This window comes from Somniosus microcephalus, chromosome 25 (assembly GCF_052327205.1).
Source record: "Somniosus microcephalus isolate GS21.2 chromosome 25, FLI_Smic_1.0, whole genome shotgun sequence".
Taxonomy (NCBI): domain Eukaryota; kingdom Metazoa; phylum Chordata; class Chondrichthyes; order Squaliformes; family Somniosidae; genus Somniosus; species Somniosus microcephalus.
In genome coordinates this window covers 12,875,537-12,897,712 of record NC_141011.1, presented here as the reverse complement: position 1 = coordinate 12,897,712, position 22,176 = coordinate 12,875,537, and the positions used below count along the sequence as shown (strand labels likewise).

The window sequence follows — 22,176 nt, the reverse complement described above, 5'->3', positions numbered from 1 at the left end:
TGTGGGTGAGGAAGTGCCACCTACCCAGTGGAAGTTGAGGAGAAGAGTAACTATGGCTTTGGACTCATGGGATCCAGAACTCATGGGTACTCGCCTGAAAGGAAAGATGTTTGAAGAACATTACACCTATTGGAGGCTCTGAGGCCAGTCTTTGAGAAGGTGCAGCAACTGAGAGATGTATCTCTCGAGTCTGAAGCTCTCCTTTGCAGCAACATCGGGGGAGTTTTTTTCTTCATTGCAGGCACCAATGGAGCATGTGGCAGCTTCAGTGGAACCTGCAGCAGATTCCCAACCTAAGAAGCAGCCAGGGAACAGTGGGTGCCTCTATCCCATGACCTGTTTGTAGAGCTTCAGCAACCAACCACCTCCTGCAATGTTGGCCCTCAGGTTGCAGCTAGAAGAAGCACGAGAAAGGAAAGCAGGTGTAGGCACTGAAGGGAAGCATGAAAGTAGGCTGGCTTGTGTTCACTTTGAAGCTCACTGTATTAAAAGAGAATGTGCACTGACATTGTGCTTTGTTATTCATGGAGGTTATAGGAAAAGGTGCACTACATGATCATTGCTTTAAGCTGTAATGGGGTTAGAAGGCCTTCTAACAAGCAATTTTACATGAAATGCTTCAGACGAAAGGAATTAGATTCATACAATAAACACGTCTCTCCGAATGCCTGAAAATTCAATTTTCCTAGACAACCTACACTCCACAAATCAATCTCGGCTACCATGCCATCTCCCAGGGGACCCCGATCAAATCATTACACTCCGACTTGAGGGAGAAGAATGTTCCTTTTGCAAACATCTTGCAAAGCCCAAATAAAATATGGCAGACACATACCATCCTGGAACACGTTAATTAAAAAAAATGACTGTGCATCATAGATGAGTTAGGTGATCTAGGCATTGTCAGGCTGCAGGGGCTGTAGCAGCATTTCCCAGCTTAGGTATGATTTTCACATTAAAAATGATCTCCATTGTGGCTGTGATGTAAGCCCGGCACTTTTCACCATCTGGGACTTCTTCGGCTGGTCGGTAAAGTGGCCGTTAAAACTAATTTACAGCCACTGCAAAATCCCTTGACAACAAGCTCCAGACAGTCATCAAGATAAAGGTAACTGAAACATTTAAAGCTTTAAAAAGCAGGGGGAAATGAGTTACGATAGGTAGGATAGAGGCAGACAAGATTAAAAAAAAATAAAGTTAAAATGAAGAAATAGGAAAATTCAAAAAAAAGAGAAAACAGAGATAAGGAAAAAGGGACTAAAACCAAACAGTTTTTTTTATTTAAATGTAAAATTGTGTTCAAGGTGTTTAAATTAGTAGCTTAGGATTATTATTACAGTAACAACGTTACTCCTGGTGTCCGAGTATTGTAATATTAATGATTATTTCTGTGAGTTAAAAACAAACTGGTGAGCCCAGAGCAACAGAAGTTTCACTGAACCTGACAAAAGTTTAAGGACTAAATTACTTAATAGCTGTCTGTAAGGTAGCCAAATACAAGTCTTATTTTTGTTGCTGGGACCAGCTTAAATGACTGACATATATACATATCAATGGTGCCAATAGTATTTGCAGTAAAGCACGACATGAAAGGCAATGATTTACTGATCAATAGATACAAGAATTATTTGTATCCCATAACCTTAAAGGATGCATATTGGCTTCATATCAATGTAGTTATACAGCTGCTACATATAGGCCCTGATATTTACGGGGAGGCGGGGAAGAAGCAAGGTTGCGGGCTGGGGGGAACCCAGAAATCCCGGGGATACAAATTTAACGGCCGGACTTCTTCATTATTTTTTTTATTCCGTTTCCCGCCCGGCAGCCAGACAGATTGACAGGGTGGCTGGCTGCTGGGCAGGAAGGCCAGCGGCAGAAGGACACAGCCAGGGACCCTTGGGGACGGTCACGTGCAAGAGGGAAAGATCGGGGATTGGGGGGGGGGGCGGGGTGCGGTTGTCTGATCATGGCAGTGAGGAGAGGTTGCGATCGGCAGGTTTGCTTGAGGGGCTGGGGGAAGCACTCCTGCTCCTTCTGGCCCGCAGGCAGTGCTCTAAAAAGTACTATCCTGCTTGATCCAGCTGCTCCCGTCTCCATTTCGCTGCCGGGTTTCCTGAGCCCTGGGCAACCGTTAAATTTAAATCAGGCTCCCGATTGCCCTGTCAGAGCCTGATTTAAATATTATAATGAAGTGTCCTGCCAATCCAAGACAGGACACTCGCACGACACGCATCCCATTGCCGTAAAAATAGCGGCAGGCGAATATTCGGCGGGTTAGGGTCACGTTTTGCGATTTAAAATTTTTAACACCCCACCCCACCCAGACCCTCTCCTGCCAGTTGTGGAGGGGGTTAAAATCAACTCCATAGTATCAGAAACTAGAGAATGACTATTCTATTGATTTTATACAATTTATTAGTAGCTTTAGAATAAGTTCACAAAAGCACCCTCAATAACACTAAGCCATGCAGACTAGGAAGTTTCCTGGTTCAATTCCTGATCTGTGTTGAGTTAGCTGATCTCATGATAGTAACTGTACTACCTCTGGGCCAAATAGAAAAAAAGAAAAAATTAAAGACTTGCAATTATATAGCACCTTTCACGACCTCAGGACATCCCAAAGCGCTTTACACCCAATTGATTAATTTTGAAGTGTGGTCACTGTTGTAATGTATGGAAACGCAGCAGCCAATTTGCGCACAGCAAGCTCCCACAAATAGTAACGTGATAATGACCTGATAATCTGTTTTAGTGATGTTGGTTGTACACCGGGAAGAATTCCCCTGCTCTTCTTCAAAATAGTACCATGGGATCTTTTACGTCCACCTGAGTGGGTAGACGGGGCCTCGGTTTAACGTCTCATCTAGTAACGGCCCCTCCGACAGTGCAGCACTTCCCTCAGTACTACAATGGATTATCAGCCTAGGTTTTGTGCTCCAGTCCCTGGAGTGGGACTTGAACCTACAACCTTCTGACTCAGAGACAGGATTGCTACCACTTCCTTTCAGCAAGTTCCTGATCAATATCCAGCAAATCCTGCAAGAAAATGCCTTTATATGGGCATTGGCTGAAGACGAGATCAAGCTTGGCTGATATGTTGCATGTGGTTGAATAATTTGCTGACACCCATTGCCCAGACTGGCACATAAAGAATGCCCATTTGGTCAATACAACAGACGGGCAAGCTGGTCCCTGGGAAACCAGATCACAACAAGAGTGAGTGCTTTTGGGAAAGCAGTGGAAAAAATTACAAAATAAATAAAATGGCAATTACATAAACATTAAGATTGTACTGTATAAAAAATGTTAAAAATAGATGGCGTAGTTCCATCGCCCCACATTACTGAGTTCCCAATCTCAGCCACGGTAGTCTAGGGTAGCAGGGAGAGATTAGTCACTCCATGTGGGGAGAGAGCAGGGCAGAATCAGACAGCAAGGAGTTGAAGACTGAGGCAGGTAAAGAATTCCACATTTTGAGATCCTAGGAAAGTGTGAAACAGTGCAGTGAATTTTACTTTCAATACAGTGAGGGTGCAAACAGGAGGAATAGATTTATCAATTTCAATCAGTATCGAAATTCTAAAAATGTATATAGCAGCTTATTACATCCTCTGGACTTCTCAAAGCACTTGGAATCAATGACTTTGCTTTTGAAGTGCAGTCACTATTGTTTCATAAGCAATCAGCCAATTTGCACATAACAGGATCCCACAAATAGCAAATGAATAAAAGACCAGATAATCTGTCTTTGGTGGTGCTAGCTGAGGAATGAATGTTGGCCAGGATACCGGGAAAAACCCCTGCTTTTGTTTGAATAACGCCATTGGATCTTTTATGTCTACACGAACAGGCAGATGGGGTTTTGCTTCAATGTCTCATCTGAAAGACAGCACCTCCGGCAGTGCAGCACTCACTCAGTACTGCACAGAAGTGTCAGCCTAGATTACGTGCTCAAGTCTGTAATGGGGTTTGAACCCACAAACTTCTCATTAGTAAACTAGCTTTCAGATAACTTTAGTTCAAATAATCAATTTCTTTCCTAAAAGGGTTTAACCTAAAGGCTCTACTCTACCATTAATTAGAATTTTTTTTAAATGTACAGGCACTTCAGTTTCCTCTTCCAGTTCACTTCTAGTGTGTCATTTCCTCAAAGAAATCCTTCTTTTGAAACAGTGCAACATAATAAATTTCCAGGTTGGAAAACTGCATTACATAACTTCTGCTACGCACATGAACACAAACTGCCAATAGTTGCTTTGTTCAAAATGCATGCAAAACAACTGCTTCTAAAGCAGCTTGCAAGTAACTTACGGGCTGAAGGCGACAACAATCTTGGCGCCCGACCTGATTTCTCAGACACATTCATTGATAGCTCGGCGGTGTTGCCCGTGGGTCGATCTCCACGGCATGAGAAATGGAAAGTGATGGTGCCCGATTCCACCTGTTTTACCTGAAAATAAAGAAGTGGCTTTCTGAAGTTTTCATTAAAGAAGAAATCTTACTTGGTTATAACCATTCATGGATTTTTCAGTCAAGAATGCACTGAATCTTCCAAGCATAAGCAAGGTCTTCTAGGAACTTAAATGACACAAAAATATTCACAAATCCTGCTACATCTACAGCACATACGAGTGACAAGGCCTGGTGTATTCTTAATTTAAAAAGGTACAGTCATCCTATTAAAAAATGCGTAGACAGTTTCTGTCATATTGCAGTTTCTTTTATAACAACCTTCTATATCTCACTGATTTGGGAAATTGAACATCTCAGCCTGGTACAGGCAGGGATTTGCTTCTGAGCGTGGGGTTCAGGCACCTTGTTTGGGTAGAGTTGAGGGGGCTTTACTCTTGGTTCAACTACGTTAGGCTTGATCTGTAAGTGCAAAGTTACTTCCAACCATTCTATGGCACCAGTTGGTACTACAGGTACACACACACACACACTACACTTCTGGGTCACCTGCCAGTAGAGGAACATAAGAAAAGACTTGCATTTATATAGCGCCTTCTACAGCCTCAGGACGACCCAAAGCACTTTACAGCCAATTAAGTGCTTTTGAAGTGAAGTCACAGTTGTAATTTGTGCACAGCAAGGTCCCACGAACATTAATGAAATAATGACCAGATAATCTGTTTTAGTGATGTTGGTTGAGGGATAAATATTGGCCCAGGACACAGGGGAGAACTGCCCTGCTTTTTTTCAAATAGTGCCAGGATTAAAACATCATTATTTTTAAAGGGATTGCTTGATTACTATGGGTGGGATGCAAGTCACACACATTCAGCAACCAAACTAATGTCACAAGCCACTTTTCACTTTGCAGCTATGCCCATTTTCTAAAGGATTTACAGCAGCGTGCATTACTCTGGTGTTGGTTACACCTGTATAACATCTTGGTACCCTGCTCTCCTTAGTTATTTGCGTTAAATGTTTAGATTTGGTACACATTCTATCAGTTGAAGTTTGCTGTAAAGATCGTTCGGGACGAGTGATTTTGTATTATTGATCAGAAACCACCTACCTCGTCCGAGCTCATCTCAGTGGAGGGGGTTTTGTAAACCAGCAAATTGCTCGGGTTGGGTGAAGGTCCGCCCTGAAGTGATATCGTTACGTCAGAGGTGCTAGATCCCGAGAACGGATTCCAAACAGCCCACCGCAGTGTTTGCATGTACGCGGTGTTGCTCAAGGAGCCGGTAGAAGAAGACAGCTGTGAACAAAAAAGATTTGCTCCTTTAGAGAAATGTAATATGGAGCTCATCATTAATCAGCTTATGTCAATGACAATAGCAACTTGCATTTATATAGCGCCTTTAATGTAGAAAAACACCCTGAGGTGCTTCACAGGAGCGTTATTCATATCAGGCTTAAAGAAGCACTACTGTTGTTGGAAAGTGTTTAGCCAACCTTTTTTTTTTGACAAACGTATAATGAAAAAGCATAAATCACATCAAAATGCTTTATTGAATGGAGAAAAGAACGATGCGCCACTTTTGTGTGATCTCATTAGATCAAAAATGATACATGGCTCTTCCTACCATTGAGTTCAGTGCAGAATTATTAATTCAACCATATTAAAACATTTTACGTGAGATGTACAGCAGATGCTCGCCTGCTACACTCTGCTCTGTGATTTTTCTATCCATCATTTTCCTCTTTTGTGATCTCCTGCATCTGAATTACTAAGTGGCACCGAAAAGTCCTGCTCAGCTCAGAATCGCGCCTTGCTCTGTGGATGAACCATTTCAGAATCTTGGAATGTGGAACTGAAGGCTCCCACAGAGCTCAAGCATCACATTGCTCTGCACACCCGTCATTAGAATGATACAGCTGTAATTTTAATGGGGCAGCTAACTGTTGTACTGTAAGATAAACCCTCAATCGGATCAAATTGCAGTTATGCAACTTTGGAGTGGTTGCTAATTAAGCAATTGTTTTTGTAATAATTATTACATTACATAGAATTATATAGAATGTACAGCACAGTAACAGGCCATTCGGCCCAACTGGTCCATGCCGGTGTTTATGCTCCACAGGAGCCTCCCTCCCACCCCTCTTCATCTAACCGTATCAGCATAACCTTCTATTCCTTTCTCCCTCATCTGTTTATCTAGCTTCCCCTTAAATGCATCTATGCCATTCACCTCAACCACTCCTTCTGGTAGCGAGTCCACATTTTATCCACTCTGGGTAAAGAAGATTTTCCAGTCTTGTTGACCCAGTCATGATGTCTTGGCATCTTTATTCTACAACACAGAAAAATAGGAGCAGGAGTAGGCCATTTGGCCCTTCGAGCCTGCTCCGCCATTCAATATGATCATGGCTGATCCTCTATCTCAATACCATATTCCCGCTCTGTCTATCTATCTCCTTTTTAAATATATTCAGTGACTTGGCCTCCACAGCCTTCTGTGGTAGAGAATTCCACAGGTTCACCACCCTCTGAGTGAAGACATTTCTCCTCATCTCAGTCCCAAATGTCCTACCCCGTATCCTGAGACTGTGACCCCTCATTCTGGACCCCCCAGCCAGGGGAAATATCCTCCCTGCATTCGGTCTGTCTAGCCCTGTCAGAATTTTATACGTTTCAATGAGATCCCCTCTCATTCTTCTAAACTCTAGTGAATACAGGCCTAGTCGACCCAATCTCTCCTCATACGACAGTCCTGCCATCCCAGGAATCAGTCTGGTGAACCTTCGCTGCACTCCCTCTATGGCAAGTATATTCTTTCTTAGGTAAGGAGACCAAAACTGCACACAGTACTCCAGGTGTGGTCTCACCAAGGCCCTGTATAACTGTAGTAAGACATCCTTGCTCCTGTACTCAAATCTTCTTGCAATTAAGGCCAACATACCATTTGCCTTCCTAACCGCTTACTGCACCTGCATGTTTGCTTTCAGTGACTGGTGTACAAGGAAACCCAGGTCCCTTTGTACATCAATATTTCCCAATTGATCACCATTTAAATAATGCTCTGCCTTTCTGTTTTTCCTACCAAAGTGGATAACTTCACATTTATCCATGTTATACTGCATCTGCCATGTATTTGCCCACTCACTCAACTTGTCTAAATCGCCTTGAAGCCTCTTTGCATCCTCCTCACAACCCACAATCCCACCAATTTTGTGTCATCAGCAAACTTGGAAATATTACATTTGGTTCCCTCATCCAAATCATCATTGATATATATTGTGAATAGCTGGGGCCCAAGCACTGATCCCTGCGGTACCCCACTAGTCATCGCCTGCCACCCCGAAAAAGACCCATTTATTCCTACTCTCTGTTTCCTGTCTGTTAACCAATTTTCAATCCATGCCAGTATATTACCCCCAATCCCATGTGCTTTAATTTTGCACAATAACCTCTTATGTGGGACTTTATCAAAGGCCTTCTGGAAATCCAAATACACCACATCCACTGGTTCTCCCTTGTTTATTCTACCAGTTACATCCTCAAAAAACTCCAGTAGGTTTGTCAAACACGATTTCCCTTTCATAAATCTATGTTGACTTTGTCTAATCCCGTTGGTATTTTCTAAGTGTCCTGTTATCACATCCTTTATAATAGGCTCTAGCATTTTCCCTACTACTGATGTTAGGCTAACCGGCCTGTAGTTCCCTGTTTTCTTTCTCCCTCCTTTTTTAAATAGTGGGGTTACATTTGCCACCCTCCAATCTGCAGGAACTGTTCCATAATCTATAGAATTTTGGAAGATGACAACCAATGCATCCACTATTTCCATGGCTACCTCTTTTAGTACTCTGGGATGCAGATTATCAGGCCCTGGGGATTTATCGGCTTTCAGTCCCATTAATTTCTCCAGCACTATTTTTTTACTAATACTATTTAATTCCTCCTTCTCACTAAACCCTTGGTTCCCTAGCATTTCTGGGAAGTTATTTGTGTCCTCTTCCGTGAAGACAGAACCAAAGTATTTGTTTAATTGCTCAGCCATTTCCTTGTTCCCCATTATAAATTCTCCCATTTCTGACTGTAAGGGACCTACATTTGTCTTTACTAATCTTTTTCTTTTTACATACTTGTAGAAGCTTTTACAGTCGGCTTTTATGTTCCTTGCAAGTTTACTCTCATACTCTATTTTTCCCCTCTTAATCAATCTCTTGGTCCTTTTTTGCTGAACTCTAAACTGCTCCCAATCCTCAGGCTTGCTACTTTTCTGGCAATGTTATATGACTCCTCTTTGTATCTGATACTATCCTTAATTTCTTTTGTTAGCCATGGTTGGCCACTTTTCCTTTTCTGTTTTTGCACCAGAAAGGAATATGTATAACTGTTGCAATTCATGCATTTGTTCCTTAAATGTTAGCCATTGCCTATCCACCGTCATGCCTTTTAATGAAGCTCCCCAATCTATCATAGCCAACTCACTCCTCATACCATCGTAGTTTCCTTTGTTTAGATTTAGGACCCTCGTTTCGATTGGACTTCTTCACTTTCCACCTTAATGAAGAATTCTATCATGTTATGGTCACTCTTCCCTAAAGGACCCCGCAAAACAAGATTATTAATTAACCCCTTCTCATTGCACAATACCCAATCTAGGATAGCCTGTTCACTAGTTGGCTCCTCAACGTACTGGTCTAAAAAACCATCCCGTACACACTCCAGGAATTGATCCTCCACAGTATTATTGCTAATTTGGTTTGGCCAGTCTATATGTAGATTAAAGTCACTCATGATTACTGTAGTACCCTTATTGCGTGCAACTCTGATTTCCTGTTTGATGCCATCCCCTACATTACCACTACTGTTTGGTAGCCTATAGATAACTTCCACCAATGTTTTCTGCCCTTTGGTGCTTCTTAGCTTCACACAGACTGATTCTACATCTTGATTTTCTGAGCCAATATCCTTTCTCACTATTGCTCTGATTTTATCCTTTACTAACAACGCCACCCCACCTCCTTTTCCTTTTCACCTGTCCTTCCTAAATATCGAATATCCTTGGATATTCAGCTCCCAGCCTTGGTCACCCTTCAGCCATGTCTCCATAATCGCAATTATATCATATCCGTTTACATCTATTTGCGCTGTTAATTTGTCTACCTTATTACGAATGCTTCGTGCATTCAGATACAGTGCCTTTAGATTTGTCTTTATAACATTTTTAGACATCTTAACATTTTTTTGTACTATGGCCCTATTTGTCTTATTACCATTTTTTCTTACCCGGACCCTATTTGTTAGTGCACTCCTTTGTTTGTACGCTCTGTCCCTTCCTGACACAATCTGGTTATCCTTACCCCAATCACTTTCCTGCACTGCTTCTTTGTCTTTCCTTTTTAGCATTCTAGATTTCTCTCCACCGGGACCCTCCCCTCCACACACCCCTTATTTAGTTTAAAGCCCTATCTACCTCCCTAGTTATTCGATTCGCTAGAACTCTGGTCCCAGCACGGTTCAGGTGTAGTCCGTCCCAACGGAACAGCTCGCTCTTTCCCCAGTAATGGTGCCAGTGCCCCACGAATCGAAACCAACTTCTCCCACACCAATCTTTGAGCCATGCATTCATCTCCCTGATCCTACTGACCCTATGCCAATTTGCTCGTGGCTCCAGTAATAATCCAGAGATTATGACCTTTGTGGTTCTGCTTTTTAATTTAGTCCCTAGCTGCTCAAACTCTCTCAGCAAAACCGCTTTCTTTGTCCTACCTATGTCATTGGTACCTACGTGGACCACGACAACTGGATTCTCCCCCTCCCACTCCAAGTTCTTCTCCAGCCAGGAGGAGATGTCCTTTACCCTGGCAACATAGCCTTCAGGTCTCACGCTCCTGGCTGCAGAGAACAGTGTCTATCCCCTTAACTATACTGTCGCCCACTGCAACCACCTTCCTTTTTACTCCCCCCACTTGAATGGCTTCATGTACCACAGTGCTGTGGTCAGTTTGCTCGTCCTCCTCGCAGTCCCCGCATTTGTCCACAAGGGTTACAAGAACCTCAAATCCATTGGACAAGTGCAGGGACTGAGGCTCCTGCAATACTACCTCCTGGATACCCGTATCTGCCTCACTCGCAGTCACACCCTCCTGTCCCTGACCACGTGTCAATTCTAAAGTATTTAATCTAAGGGGTGTGGCTGCTTCCTGGAGCAAAAGGTCCGGGTAACTTTCTCCCTCCCTGATGTCTCGCAATGTCTGCAGCTCGGACTCCAGCCCCTCAACTCGGAGCCGAAGTTCCTCGAGCCGTAGACACTTACCGCAAATGTCCAAAAATGTCCACAAGCTCCCACATATTGCAGCAGCAACACATCTCCTGTTCTCCCATTATTTTGTTTATTTACACAAACCAAGTTCTGAATAATTTAAATGGGAATGGCAGCTCAATATTGCTAAATATCTTTGCCGTCTGCCGCTATTTTCAATAGATTTAAGACATGATTATAAAAGCAGGCAGCTCAGCGGGTGCAGTATGTTGGCACACCACACTACTGTGCATGGAGCGATCAGAGGAGGCCTTCTTCATCATTTGAAACATGCTGGGTTGCTGGTCTCGGAAAGGGTTTAGTAGGCACCCAAAGCAAGGCTTTCTCACCACCTCAGAGGGAGGAAATTCAGAGATTGGCTTAATTCTGCCCTTGGGCACTTCCTGGAGGCCAGTTCAAGAGCAGTCCCGAGAGAGATCTAGTAACAGTTGGCTGCTTTTCTTCTCGCTCAGAGAACGGAGAATGTTCTGTGCAAAGAGTGGGCCTAAAAATCTCAAGCAAAGTAACTTCAAATAGGATAAAGTTCAGATTCAGATTTTGAAATGATATAGCCTGATATAGGACACAAGATTAGGACTGACTACATAACCTATGAGGAACAACATAACAACTAAATCATCCTTATGAGGGAATAACAAGTACGTTAAACAACTCAATAAGGGTGGAATTGGCCTCCGGCGATAGCGCTAAATGGGCGCTGGCGAATTCAATGATAATCGAGCGAGGTGTAAAATGGACTGCCGATTCGTTGCCGCCTGTTTTGCACTACTGCTGAAGACCAACGCACCCTCAACACCTCAGAACCCGTTGATAATATATTTATTTTAAAAAAACAATGACACGAATCAGTCATTCATGAAAGAAAGACTTATGAAATAATACTGAGCGGCCTGCGGGTGGTGCTGTCCAGGGAGAGTATAAATACTCGGGCACGGACCCAGCTTGCGCAGGACATTCTTAACAGGAACTAGTGAAGGACACAACTAGACCTCCATGTTGTAAAACAGTTGATTGAAGCTTTGTTTAACGCTTAGACCAAGTGCCTAGTAGTTTTCTTACGTCAACCTTTGCAGTGTTTACCCATTGGCAAGTTGGTATATGTGCACGCCGTTGAAGGAATGAAATGGAATTTTAAAAAGCGTGTTTAATTTTAAACAGTCAGGGTTTGAGATATGCAGCTTGTCCCGAAGGTCGTAGGAAGTGAACATGTGCAATTAGCAATTTGGTTAAACTGCTCCCTGGACAAGATCAGCAGCCTGATGAAAGCACGTCATCAGTGGGTTTTTTTATTTCTGGAAAATTGCTAAAACCCAGACATTCTGTACCCTGCTAATAATTCAGTGGTGTTTTCACACTTCAAAACGATAGGGAGGTGGCATATTCACTGTGGCAACCACAGTGTGGGTGCTGCCACAACACTGGTTGGTGGCAAGGCTTTGTGACACACATTACACAGGATAGAATAAAGACAGAAAAGATCAAACACTCAGTTTATTAATCAGAATGAATTGAGTATGAAGACTTTATGCTTTACGGCTCCCTGCATTTAAACTTCAATTTAAAAAAAAAATTCAATTATTCTTCAACTGGAGGCATTTTTTATGTTTTCAAAAACAGTTTTCTAATGTTACAAGTAAGCTACAAAGCAATCATATGGCCGATGAACTTATTAATAAACAATGCAATCGTTAAGTAAAATGGGTCTCAATGAATAGGTTTAATATGTAATATCACAGAATCACAGAAACCCCACAGTGCAGATAGAGGCCATTTCGGCCCATCGAGCCTGCACCGACACATATCCCACCCGATCCCCGTAACCCCTACACCAACACATATCCCACCCTATCCCCACGTATTTAATCCCCCTAACACTAAGGGTCAATTTATCATAGCCAATCAACCTAACCCGCACATCTTTGGACTGTGGGAGGAAACCGGAGCACCCGGAGGAAACCCACGCAAACACGGGGAGAATGTGCAAACTCCACACAGACAGTCGCCCGAGGCCGGATTTGAACCCGGGTCCCTGGCGCTGTGAGGCAACAGTGCTAACCACTATGCCACCGTGCTGCCCCTATGAAGGTAAATTTATTATATAAATATGTAATTGAGGAAAAAAAGCACTAAAATTGAATTGGGAAATTTAGCATATGAAGCAAATATTGTTTGGTTAAAATACAATCACTAAGAGGACCGTGAATTTATGAATTATTTTATTGGCTGAAAGTTGGGCCATCCAGATTTTAATTACTTCAGATTTTCTCAATATTAAAGAAGCCGCAGTTTGATTTTTTTAATAGTTTTCTGTCACAAACTAAGCATAAAATGAGGCAAGTGCTTTATGGTTTAATTTGCTTGAAATATATTAAACAGATATGGTAAAGGTTTCAACAGGAATTGAATTCAGGTTCCATTTTAGCGGCTGAATGCGCTTGTTTCCTTTGCTTAAAGTACAGGCAAGAGTCGGATCTTGAATTATTAAGGAGGGATATACTTGCCTTAGAGGGAGTGCAATGAAGGTTCACTAGACTAATTCCTGGGATAGGGCAATTGTCCTATGGGGAGAGATTGATTATACTAGGTCTATATTCCCTACAGTTTTAAAGAATGAGAGGTGATCTCATTGAAATGTATGAAATTCTTAAGGGGTTTGACAGGGTAGATGCTGGGAGGATGTTTCCCCTGGCTGGGGAGTCCTCAGCATGACAAGTTAGTATATGTGCACACCGTAGAAGGAATGAAATGCAATTTTAAAAAGCGTGTTTAATTTTAAACAGTCAGGATTTGAGATATGCAGCTTGTTCCCAAGGTCGTAGAATGTGAACATGTGCAGGGGGCACTGTCTCAGAATAAGGGGTCAGCCATTTAGGACTGAGATGAGAAGAAATTTCTTCACTCAGAGGGTGGTGAATCTTTGGAATTCTCTACCCCAGAGGGCTGTGGAGGCTCAGTCGCTGAGCACATTCAAGCAGCGGTGGTAGGCAGCGAGAGCGGAGGACCTGCGGGAGACTCGGCGGCGGCGAGGTAATAAAAGCGGCAGCGGGGCCAGGAGAGGCATACCAAACTCCAGTCTGCGAGCTCAGAGGGTAGCAGAGAGGTAAAAAGTATTCGGGGTGTGACGTCACCAGGGAGCAGGTAAGTGATTGGTTGGTGAGTATTTCTCTCTTTTCAATACAAGCTTGAATTCTGTGGTGTTAAATTTCTAGGGTCTCTGTGTTGTAGTGGGGACAGTTGGTAAATAAAGCGCCCTAGAGTATACCTGTAACTGGGGTATTGAATAAATTTTTTAATTAATTAAAGGAGTAAGTCATGGCAGGAGAGCTCAGCCCCGTGTTCTGCTCCTCTTGCTCCATGTGGGAAGTCAGGGACGCTGCCAGTGTCCCTGGCGACCATGTGTGCGGGAAATGCATCCAGCTGCAGCTACTTGTAGACCGCATTGCGGCGCTCGAGCTGCGGGTGGATGAGTTTTGGAGCATGCGCGATGCTGAGAGGGTCGTGGATAGCACGTTTAGCGAGTTGTTCACGCCGCAGGGTAGGGCTGCACAGGCAGAAAGAACTTGGGTGACCATCAGGCGGAGCAACAGAGGCAGGCAGGAAGTGCAGGGGCCCCCTGCGGACATCCCCCTTTCAAACAGGTATACCAAGTTGGATACTGTTGAGGGGGATGACTCACCAGGGGAAGGCAGCAGCAGCCAGCTTCCTGGCACCAGGGACGCTTCTGCTGCTCAGAAAGGGAGGAAAAAGAGTGGGAGAGCAATAGTGGTAGGGGATTCTATCGTAAGGGGAACAGATAGGCGTTTCTGTGGCCGCAAACGTGACTCCAGGATGGTTTGTTGCCTCCCTGGGGCCAGGGTCATGGATGTCACTGAGCGGCTACAGGGCATTCTTAAGGGGGAGGGGGAGCAGGCAGAGGTCGTGGTCCACATTGGGACCAATGACATAGGTAGGAAGGGGGATGAGGTCCTGCATCAAGAATTTAGGGAGCTAGGTAGCAGATTAAAAAACAGGACCTCAAAGGTTGTAATCTCTGGATTACTCCCAGTGCCACGTGCTAGTGAGTATAGGAATAGGAGGATAGAACAGATGAATGCGTGGCTAAAGAGTTGGTGCAGGAGGGAGGGTTTTAGTTTCCTGGATCACTGGGCCTGCTTCTGGGAAAGGTGGGACTTGTACAAGTCGGACGGGTTGCACCTGAACCAGAGCGGGACAAATATCCTTGCGGGGAGGTTTGCTAGCACTGTTGGGGGGGGTTTAAACTAACTTGGCAGGGGGATGGGATACAGAGGGGAGCTGAAATAGGGGGTGATGTGCTGCCAATCATAGAGAAAAAAACAAGTCAGCTTGGTAGACAGGGCAAATATACAAGGGCAAGGCTGGATGGCATCTATTTTAATGCAAGGAGTCTTGCAAATAAGGTGGATGAACTGAAGGTGTTGATAAACACATGGGAGTATGATATTGTTGCTATCACGGAGACATGGTTGAGGGAGGGGCAAGACTGGCAGCTCAATATTCCGGGGTACAGAATCTTCAGGCGATACAGAGGGGGAGGTATAAGAGGAGGGGGTGTCGCAATATTAATTAAGGAGTCAATTACTGCAGTAAGGAGGGATGACATATTAGCAGGTTCCTCTAATGAGGCCATATGGGTGGAGCTTAAAAACAAAAAGGGGGCAAGCACTTTGCTGGGAGTGTACTATAGGCCTCCAAACAGTCAGGGGGAGATAGAGGAACAGATATGTAGGCAAATCTCAGAGAAATGTGCAAATAATAGGGTAATAATAATGGGGGATTTCAACTTCCCCAATATTAACTGGGATAGTCAGAGTGTGAAAGGCACAGAGGGTGTAGAATTCTTAAAGTGCATCCAGGAGAGCTTTTTGAGCCAGCATGTAGAAGGTCCTACAAGAGAGGGGGCGGTACTGGACCTAATTCTAGGGAATGTGGCCGGCCAAGTGGAAGAAGTGCTAGTAGGTGAGCACTTTGGTGACAGTGACCATAATATGGTGAGATTTAAGGTGGTCATGGAAAAGGACAGGGATGGGCCGGAAATAAAGGTTCTAAATTGGGGGAAGGCCGATTTTAATAGGATAAGGCAGGATCTGGCCAAAATGGACTGGGATCAGCTACTTGTAGGAAAATCCGCATCGGAGCAATGGGAGGCTTTCAGAAGGGAGATTGAGATCATACAATGGCAACATGTTCCCGTAAAGGTCAAGGGTGGTTCCAAAAACCACAGGGAACCTTGGATGTCAGGGGATATACGAGAATGGATTAGAAAAAAAAGGAGGGCTTTTGGCAGATACAAAAGGCTAAAAACGGAGGAAGCCCTAGAGGAGTACAAAAAGTGCAGGGGGATACTTAAAAAAGAAATTAGGAGATCAAGGAGGGGCCATGAAATAACACTGGCGAGCAAAATAAAGGAAAATCCTAAGATGTTTTATAAGTATATTAAGGGTAAGAGGATAACTAGGGAAAAAATAGGGCCCATTAGGGACAAAAGTGGCAATCTGTGTGTGGAGCCGGAAGATGTAGGAGGGGTTCTAAATGAATTTTTTGCATCTGTTTTCACTATGGAGAGGGACGATGTAGACATAGAAATAGGGCTGGGGGACTGTGATATGCTCAAACATATTAACATCGAGAGGGAGGAGGTATTGGCGGTTTTAGCAGGCCTAAAAATGGATAAATCCCCAGGCCCGGACGAAATGTATCCCAGGCTGCTGTGTGAGGCAAAGGAAGAGATTGCGGGGGCTCTAACACACATATTCAGAACCTCTCTGGCCACAGGGGATGTGCCAGAGGACTGGAGAACCGCTAATGTAGTACCATTATTCAAGAAGGGGAGTAGGGAAAAACCGGGGAACTACAGGCCAGTGAGCCTAACATCAGTGGTAGGAAAATTATTGGAAAAAATTCTGAGGGACAAAATTAGTCTCCACTTGGAGAGGCAAGGATTAATCAGGGATAGTCAACATGGCTTTGTCAAGGGAAGATCATGTCTGACTAATTTGATTGAATTTTTTGAGGGGGTGACTAGGTGTGTGGATGAGGGTAACGCAGTGGGTGTGGTATACATGGATTTCAGTAAGGCCTTCATAAAGTCCCGCACAGGAGACTGGTCAAGAAGGTAAGAGCCCATGGAATCCAGGGTGCCTTGGCACATTGGATACAAAACTGGCTTAGTGGCAGAAGGCAGAGGGTGATGGTCGAAGGTTGTTTTTGTGACTGGAAGCCTGTGGTCAGTGGGGTACCACAGGGATCGGTGCTGGGTCCCTTGCTGTTTGTGGTCTACATTAATGACTTGGATATGAATGTAAAAGGTATGATCAGTAAGTTCGCGGATGATACAAAAATTGGTAGGGTGGTAAATAGCGAGGAGGGTAGTCTCAGTCTGCAGGACGATATAGATGGGTTGGTCAGATGGGCGGAACAGTGGCAAATGGAATTTAACCCGGAAAAGTGCGAGGTGATGCACTTTGGAGGGACAAACAAGGCAAGGGAATACACAATGAATGGTAAGACCCTAGGCAAGACGGAGGGTCAGAGGGATCTGGGTGTGCAAGTACACAGATCCCTGAAGGCGGCGGAACAGGTGGATAAGGTGGTAAAAAAGGCATATGGGATACTTGCCTTCATTAGCCGAGGCATAGAATATAAGAGCAAGGAGGTTATGATGGAGCTGTATAAAACACTGGTTAGGCCACAGCTGGAATACTGTGTGCAGTTCTGGTCGCCACACTACAGGAAGGATGTGATAGCTTTGGAGAGGGTGCAGAGGAGATTCACCAGGATGTTACCAGGGCTGGAGCGCTTCAGCTATGAAGAGAGACTGGGCAGATTGGGTTTGTTTTCCTTGGAGCAGAGGAGGCTGAGGGGGGACATGATTGAGGTGTACAAAATTATGAGGGGCATAGATAGGATGGATACGAAGGAGCTTTTTCCCTTAGTAGAAGGGTCAATAACTAGGGGGCATAGATTCAAGGTAAAGGGCGGGAGGTTTAGAGGGGATTTGAGAAAGAACTTTTTCACCCAGAGGGTGGTTGGAGTCTGGAACTCACTGCCTGAAAGGGTTGTGGAGGCTGGAACCCTCACAACATTCAAGAAGCATTTGGATGAACACTTGAAATGCCATAGCATACAAGGCTACGGACCAAATGCTGGAATATGGGATTAGATTAGACAGGGCTTGATGGCCGGCGCGGACACGATGGGCCTCTATCCGTGCTGTATAACTCTATGACTCTATAGAGAGCGCTAGATTTTTGAATACTAAGGGAATCAAGGGTTATGGGGATGGTGCAGTAAGGTGGAGTTGAGGTAGAAGATCACCCATGATCTCATTGAATGGCGGAGCAGGTTTGAAGGGCCGAATGGCCTACTCCTGCTCCTATTTCTTATGTTTTTATGTCTTTATTAACTTGCAGGAACCTATTTTTTTAAGTGATTTCTGTATGCTATTTCACACGTTGGAAATTAATTACAACTAAATGAGAGGCAGGGTTGGCCCATGTGTTTGATTTATTTTCTGACATGCAGCAAGTCATTAAAGTCATGGTTTCCAGGACTGTAAAATTCTGATGGAGCATTAGTGGACCTGTTGTGGCATTGCTCATGGTGAGTGAGAGGATATGTTAATTTTCACTGTTTAAATGTTTCTCTCGATCTCGGGGGTAGGGAGAGGAATTTCTGCATGGTTCAGTACCAATGAGCCATTCTGCTCCTCTGTTAAACCAGCTTCTATCTGGGCCCACAGGGTGGACAGGCAGCCAACGCTCATCCTTCTGCCTCTACCATTCAAGCCATGTTGTCAAAAGGTTTGTGGCAGCAAGTCAGAAGAAATCCATCCTTCCCAGCAGGCAAGTGCCAAGCCTTGACTGAATGGCTCAGTTTGATGGTATTGCCAAGTCACACAGACCAGAAACGTACCAAGTTCAATCCCTGGCTTGCGCTGTGTCAGCTCCTCTCAGCCAGGGCAACAGTCAGGATGCTATAACAGCTCTCAGTAAGTAGGCTAATTGCGGGGGGGGGGGGGGAAATCAGCCAGGGTTCCTGGTCCAGATTGTAATCTAGTGACTAGTGCTGGAAAGTGCACGCGAGAACATCATCCAGGTCCAATTTGATCCCCAACCGCCTGCAAACACACACAGTCAATGTCCACTTGTTCGAGGTAACAAGGGTTGCCAGTAGACATGAAACTATATCTTAGCATGAGTCAAAACCAGCAGGATAGGAGGAGAATATAATGGAAAAAAATTGGCGTTTTATAGTGCTAGTCTTGTTATTGTTAGCTCTGCTATAAAATTGACAGAAGTACTACAGAATTACTGGTTGATTAATTTTCCATTTATGAAACTGACCTGGAAATGACAAGCAAGTCATTATGAACAAAGAGCACTTCAGCTTTAAGTATTCAAGGTTAGAAAGAGAAGAATAGCAGCGCTTGGAATTAACGCGTTTACCTTATTAGTATTCCTTATGTCAACTGTGTAGCCTGAAGCAACAGGCATCTGTTTCCTGTTCTATTCCTCGCTGGCCTTATCTACATTACTTTTATTCTTGCAGGTATAAAAAATCCGCGGTACAAATCTATAAAGAATGATATGGTCACTGGCGACCAGCTCCATAATAATGAAGGCAGTTGATTGTCGCTTCACACTGTGGTCTCTTCTGTCCTTTGGGGTATCAGACCCAATGAAACAATCAGTTTCCAGATTAATTGTACTTACTATGTGTTCACATGGCCTCTCAATGCGCTGTGCAGCAATTAGAATCTGGCAAAGTACAGTGGCACAACAGAGAGTGAATTGTTGAAGTCATACTTGCACCATCTTCTGGCAAGAATTAATTTTTTAATGTAATATTTTGTTGCTGACAACATTGGTTACAGCAATAATCTATCGGATATTAAATATATATATAATAAATAAAATGATCGCACGAGGAAGGGGGTCGAACTGGTCATGCTCTCATCTACGTATATCGCCATTTAGAGAGCGGAATTCAAGTGGTCCAGGGAGCAAGTTGACTGCATGTTCTCTGCGCTGGCTAATGGTGTATGACAGAAAAATAACTCACAAACATACTGACATAAGAAAACTACTGGGCACTTGGTCTGAGTATTAAACAAGGCTTTAATCAACTGTTTTTCAACATGGAGATCTAGTTGTGTCCTTCACTAGTTCCTGTTAAAGAATGTCCTGCGCAAGCTGGGCCCATGCCCGAGTATTTATACTCTCCCTGGACAGCGCCACCAGCAGGCCGCCCAGTATTATTTCATAAATCATTTCCACATGAATGACAAGATTCATGTCACATACATCTCCTCCTCAACATACAAGAGGCATAAACCAGGGATTTCCTCGCAGCTGTTCCCATTCCACCACCACGACTTTGCCGGAAGTGTGGTGGAGGCCTTGTTTCCAGTGAAGTTGCGGCAACGGAGCCTGGAGCAGCTCTGAGGAAATTCCTGGCCAGAGCCTAAAGGGAATAGGACTCATAAGATGTCAATCTGACAAGAGTATAGCCATGAAGAAATTAAAACGGTGAATGCTGGGCATTGTCAATATAAACGGCAAAAAGCACAACAATTCAGTCAGAATGGAATTTAACCCTGAAAAGTGTGAGGTGATGCATTTTGGGAGGACTAACAAGGCAAGGGAATACACAATGAATGGTAGGAAGGACAGAGGATCAGAGGGACCTTGGTGTGCATGTACATAGATCCCTGAAGGCAGCAGGACAGGAAGATAAAGTGGTTAAAAAGGCATATGGGATACTTGCCTTCATTAGCCGAGGCATATAATATAAGAGCAGGGAGGTTATGATGGAGTTGTACAAAACGCTAGTTAGGCTACAGCTGGAATACTGTGTGCAGTTCTGGTCGTCACACTATAGGAAGGATGTGATTGCATTGGAGAGGGTGCAGAGGAGATTCACCAGGATGTTACCTGGGCTGGAATGCTTCAGCTATGAAGAGAGACTGGACAGGCTGGGGTTGTTTTCCTTGGAGCAGAGAAGGCTGAGGGGGAACCTGATTGAAGTGTACAGAATTATGAGGGGCATAGATCGGGTAGACAGAAAGGAACTTTTCCCCTTAGTAGAGGGGGCATAGTTTCAAGGTAAGGGGCAGGAGGTTTAGAGGGGATTTGAGGAAAAACTTTTTCACCCAGAGGGTGGTTGGAATCTGGAACTCACTGCCTGAAAGGGTGGTAGAGGCAGGAACCCTCACAACATTCAAGAAGTATTTAGATAAGCACTTGAAACGCCATAGCATACAAGGCTACGGACCAAGTGCTGGAAAATGGGATTAGAATAGATAGGGCTTGATGGCCGGCGCAGACACGATGGGCCGAAGGGCCTCTGTGCTGTATAACTCTATGCCTCTATGACCCCTGAACGACCTAGCTCTAATTTTAAGGTTATGCCCCCCTGTTCTGGACTCCCCCACCAGAGGTAATGGTTTCTTTCTGTGTACCGTATCAACTCCTGTATTCATCTTAAACACCTCAATTAGATCACCCCTTAACCTTCTTTACTCAAGAGAATACAGGCCTAGTCTAGGCAACCTGTAATTTAACCCTTTTCGCCCCGGTATCATTCTGGTGAATCTGCACTGCACCCACTCCAAGATCCTTGCTGAGGTGCGGTGCCCAGAACTAAACGCAGCATTCTAAATGTGGTCTAACCAGAGCTTTATATAACTGTAACATAACTTCCACCCCTTTGTATTCCAGCCCCCTTGAGATAGAGGCCAACATTCCATCAGCCTTTTTAATTATTTTTTATAGCTGTCCACTAGCTTTTAGTGATTTCTGTACTGGACCCCTAGGAGGTGCCGTCCCTTGGATGAGGTGTTAAACCGAAGCCCCATCTGCCCTTTCAGATGGATGTAAAGGATCCTGTGGCACTATTTCGAAGAAGAATAAGGGAGTTATTTATCCCGTTACCAACATCACTAAAACAGATCATCTAGTTATTAGCACAGCGCTGTTTGTGGGATCTTGCTGTGCACAAATGGCTGCCGCGTTTCCTACATTACAACAGTGACTACACTTCAAAAGTACTTCATTGACTGTAAAGCGCTTTGGGACGTCCTGAGGTGGTGAAAGGCGTTGTATAAGTGCAAGCCTTTCTTTCTAGATGTGCTCATCCACAAAACCATCCTACTAAGCGCATTAGGTGCTAAAATACAGACAATCTCATACATACCTAGGGGTCACTAATGCAATGTTCAGTGTCTGTGGCACTGTGAGCACCAGACATCATCAGCCCCTGTTACGGGACACTGAGATCTACTCAGTGCACACGGTGGGTGAATACCTGTGGCACTGACTTCGAATTACGGTGTCAGATCAGCTCAGTGCACTGCAGGCACACACACACTGCACTTAAACAGCTTGGGTCACATTAACAGCCCCAGCATTTTTAATTAGCATTTGACTAT

General features: G+C 44.2%; 1 protein-coding gene across 2 annotated transcripts in view; it reads right to left on the bottom strand.

Annotated features, from left to right (window-relative positions):
- nphp4 (nephronophthisis 4) overlaps positions 1–22,176 on the bottom strand; it is a 517,372-nt gene that overhangs the window by 194,657 nt on the left and 300,539 nt on the right. For both annotated transcript variants that reach the window (XM_085966844.1, XM_085966846.1), the window contains exons 9-10: positions 5,525–5,710; positions 4,315–4,453 (exon numbers count right to left, since the gene is read on the bottom strand). In XM_085966844.1, coding sequence (XP_085822970.1) covers positions 4,315–4,453; positions 5,525–5,710 — 325 coding nt within the window. The remainder of the gene's footprint in view (positions 1–4,314; positions 4,454–5,524; positions 5,711–22,176) is intronic.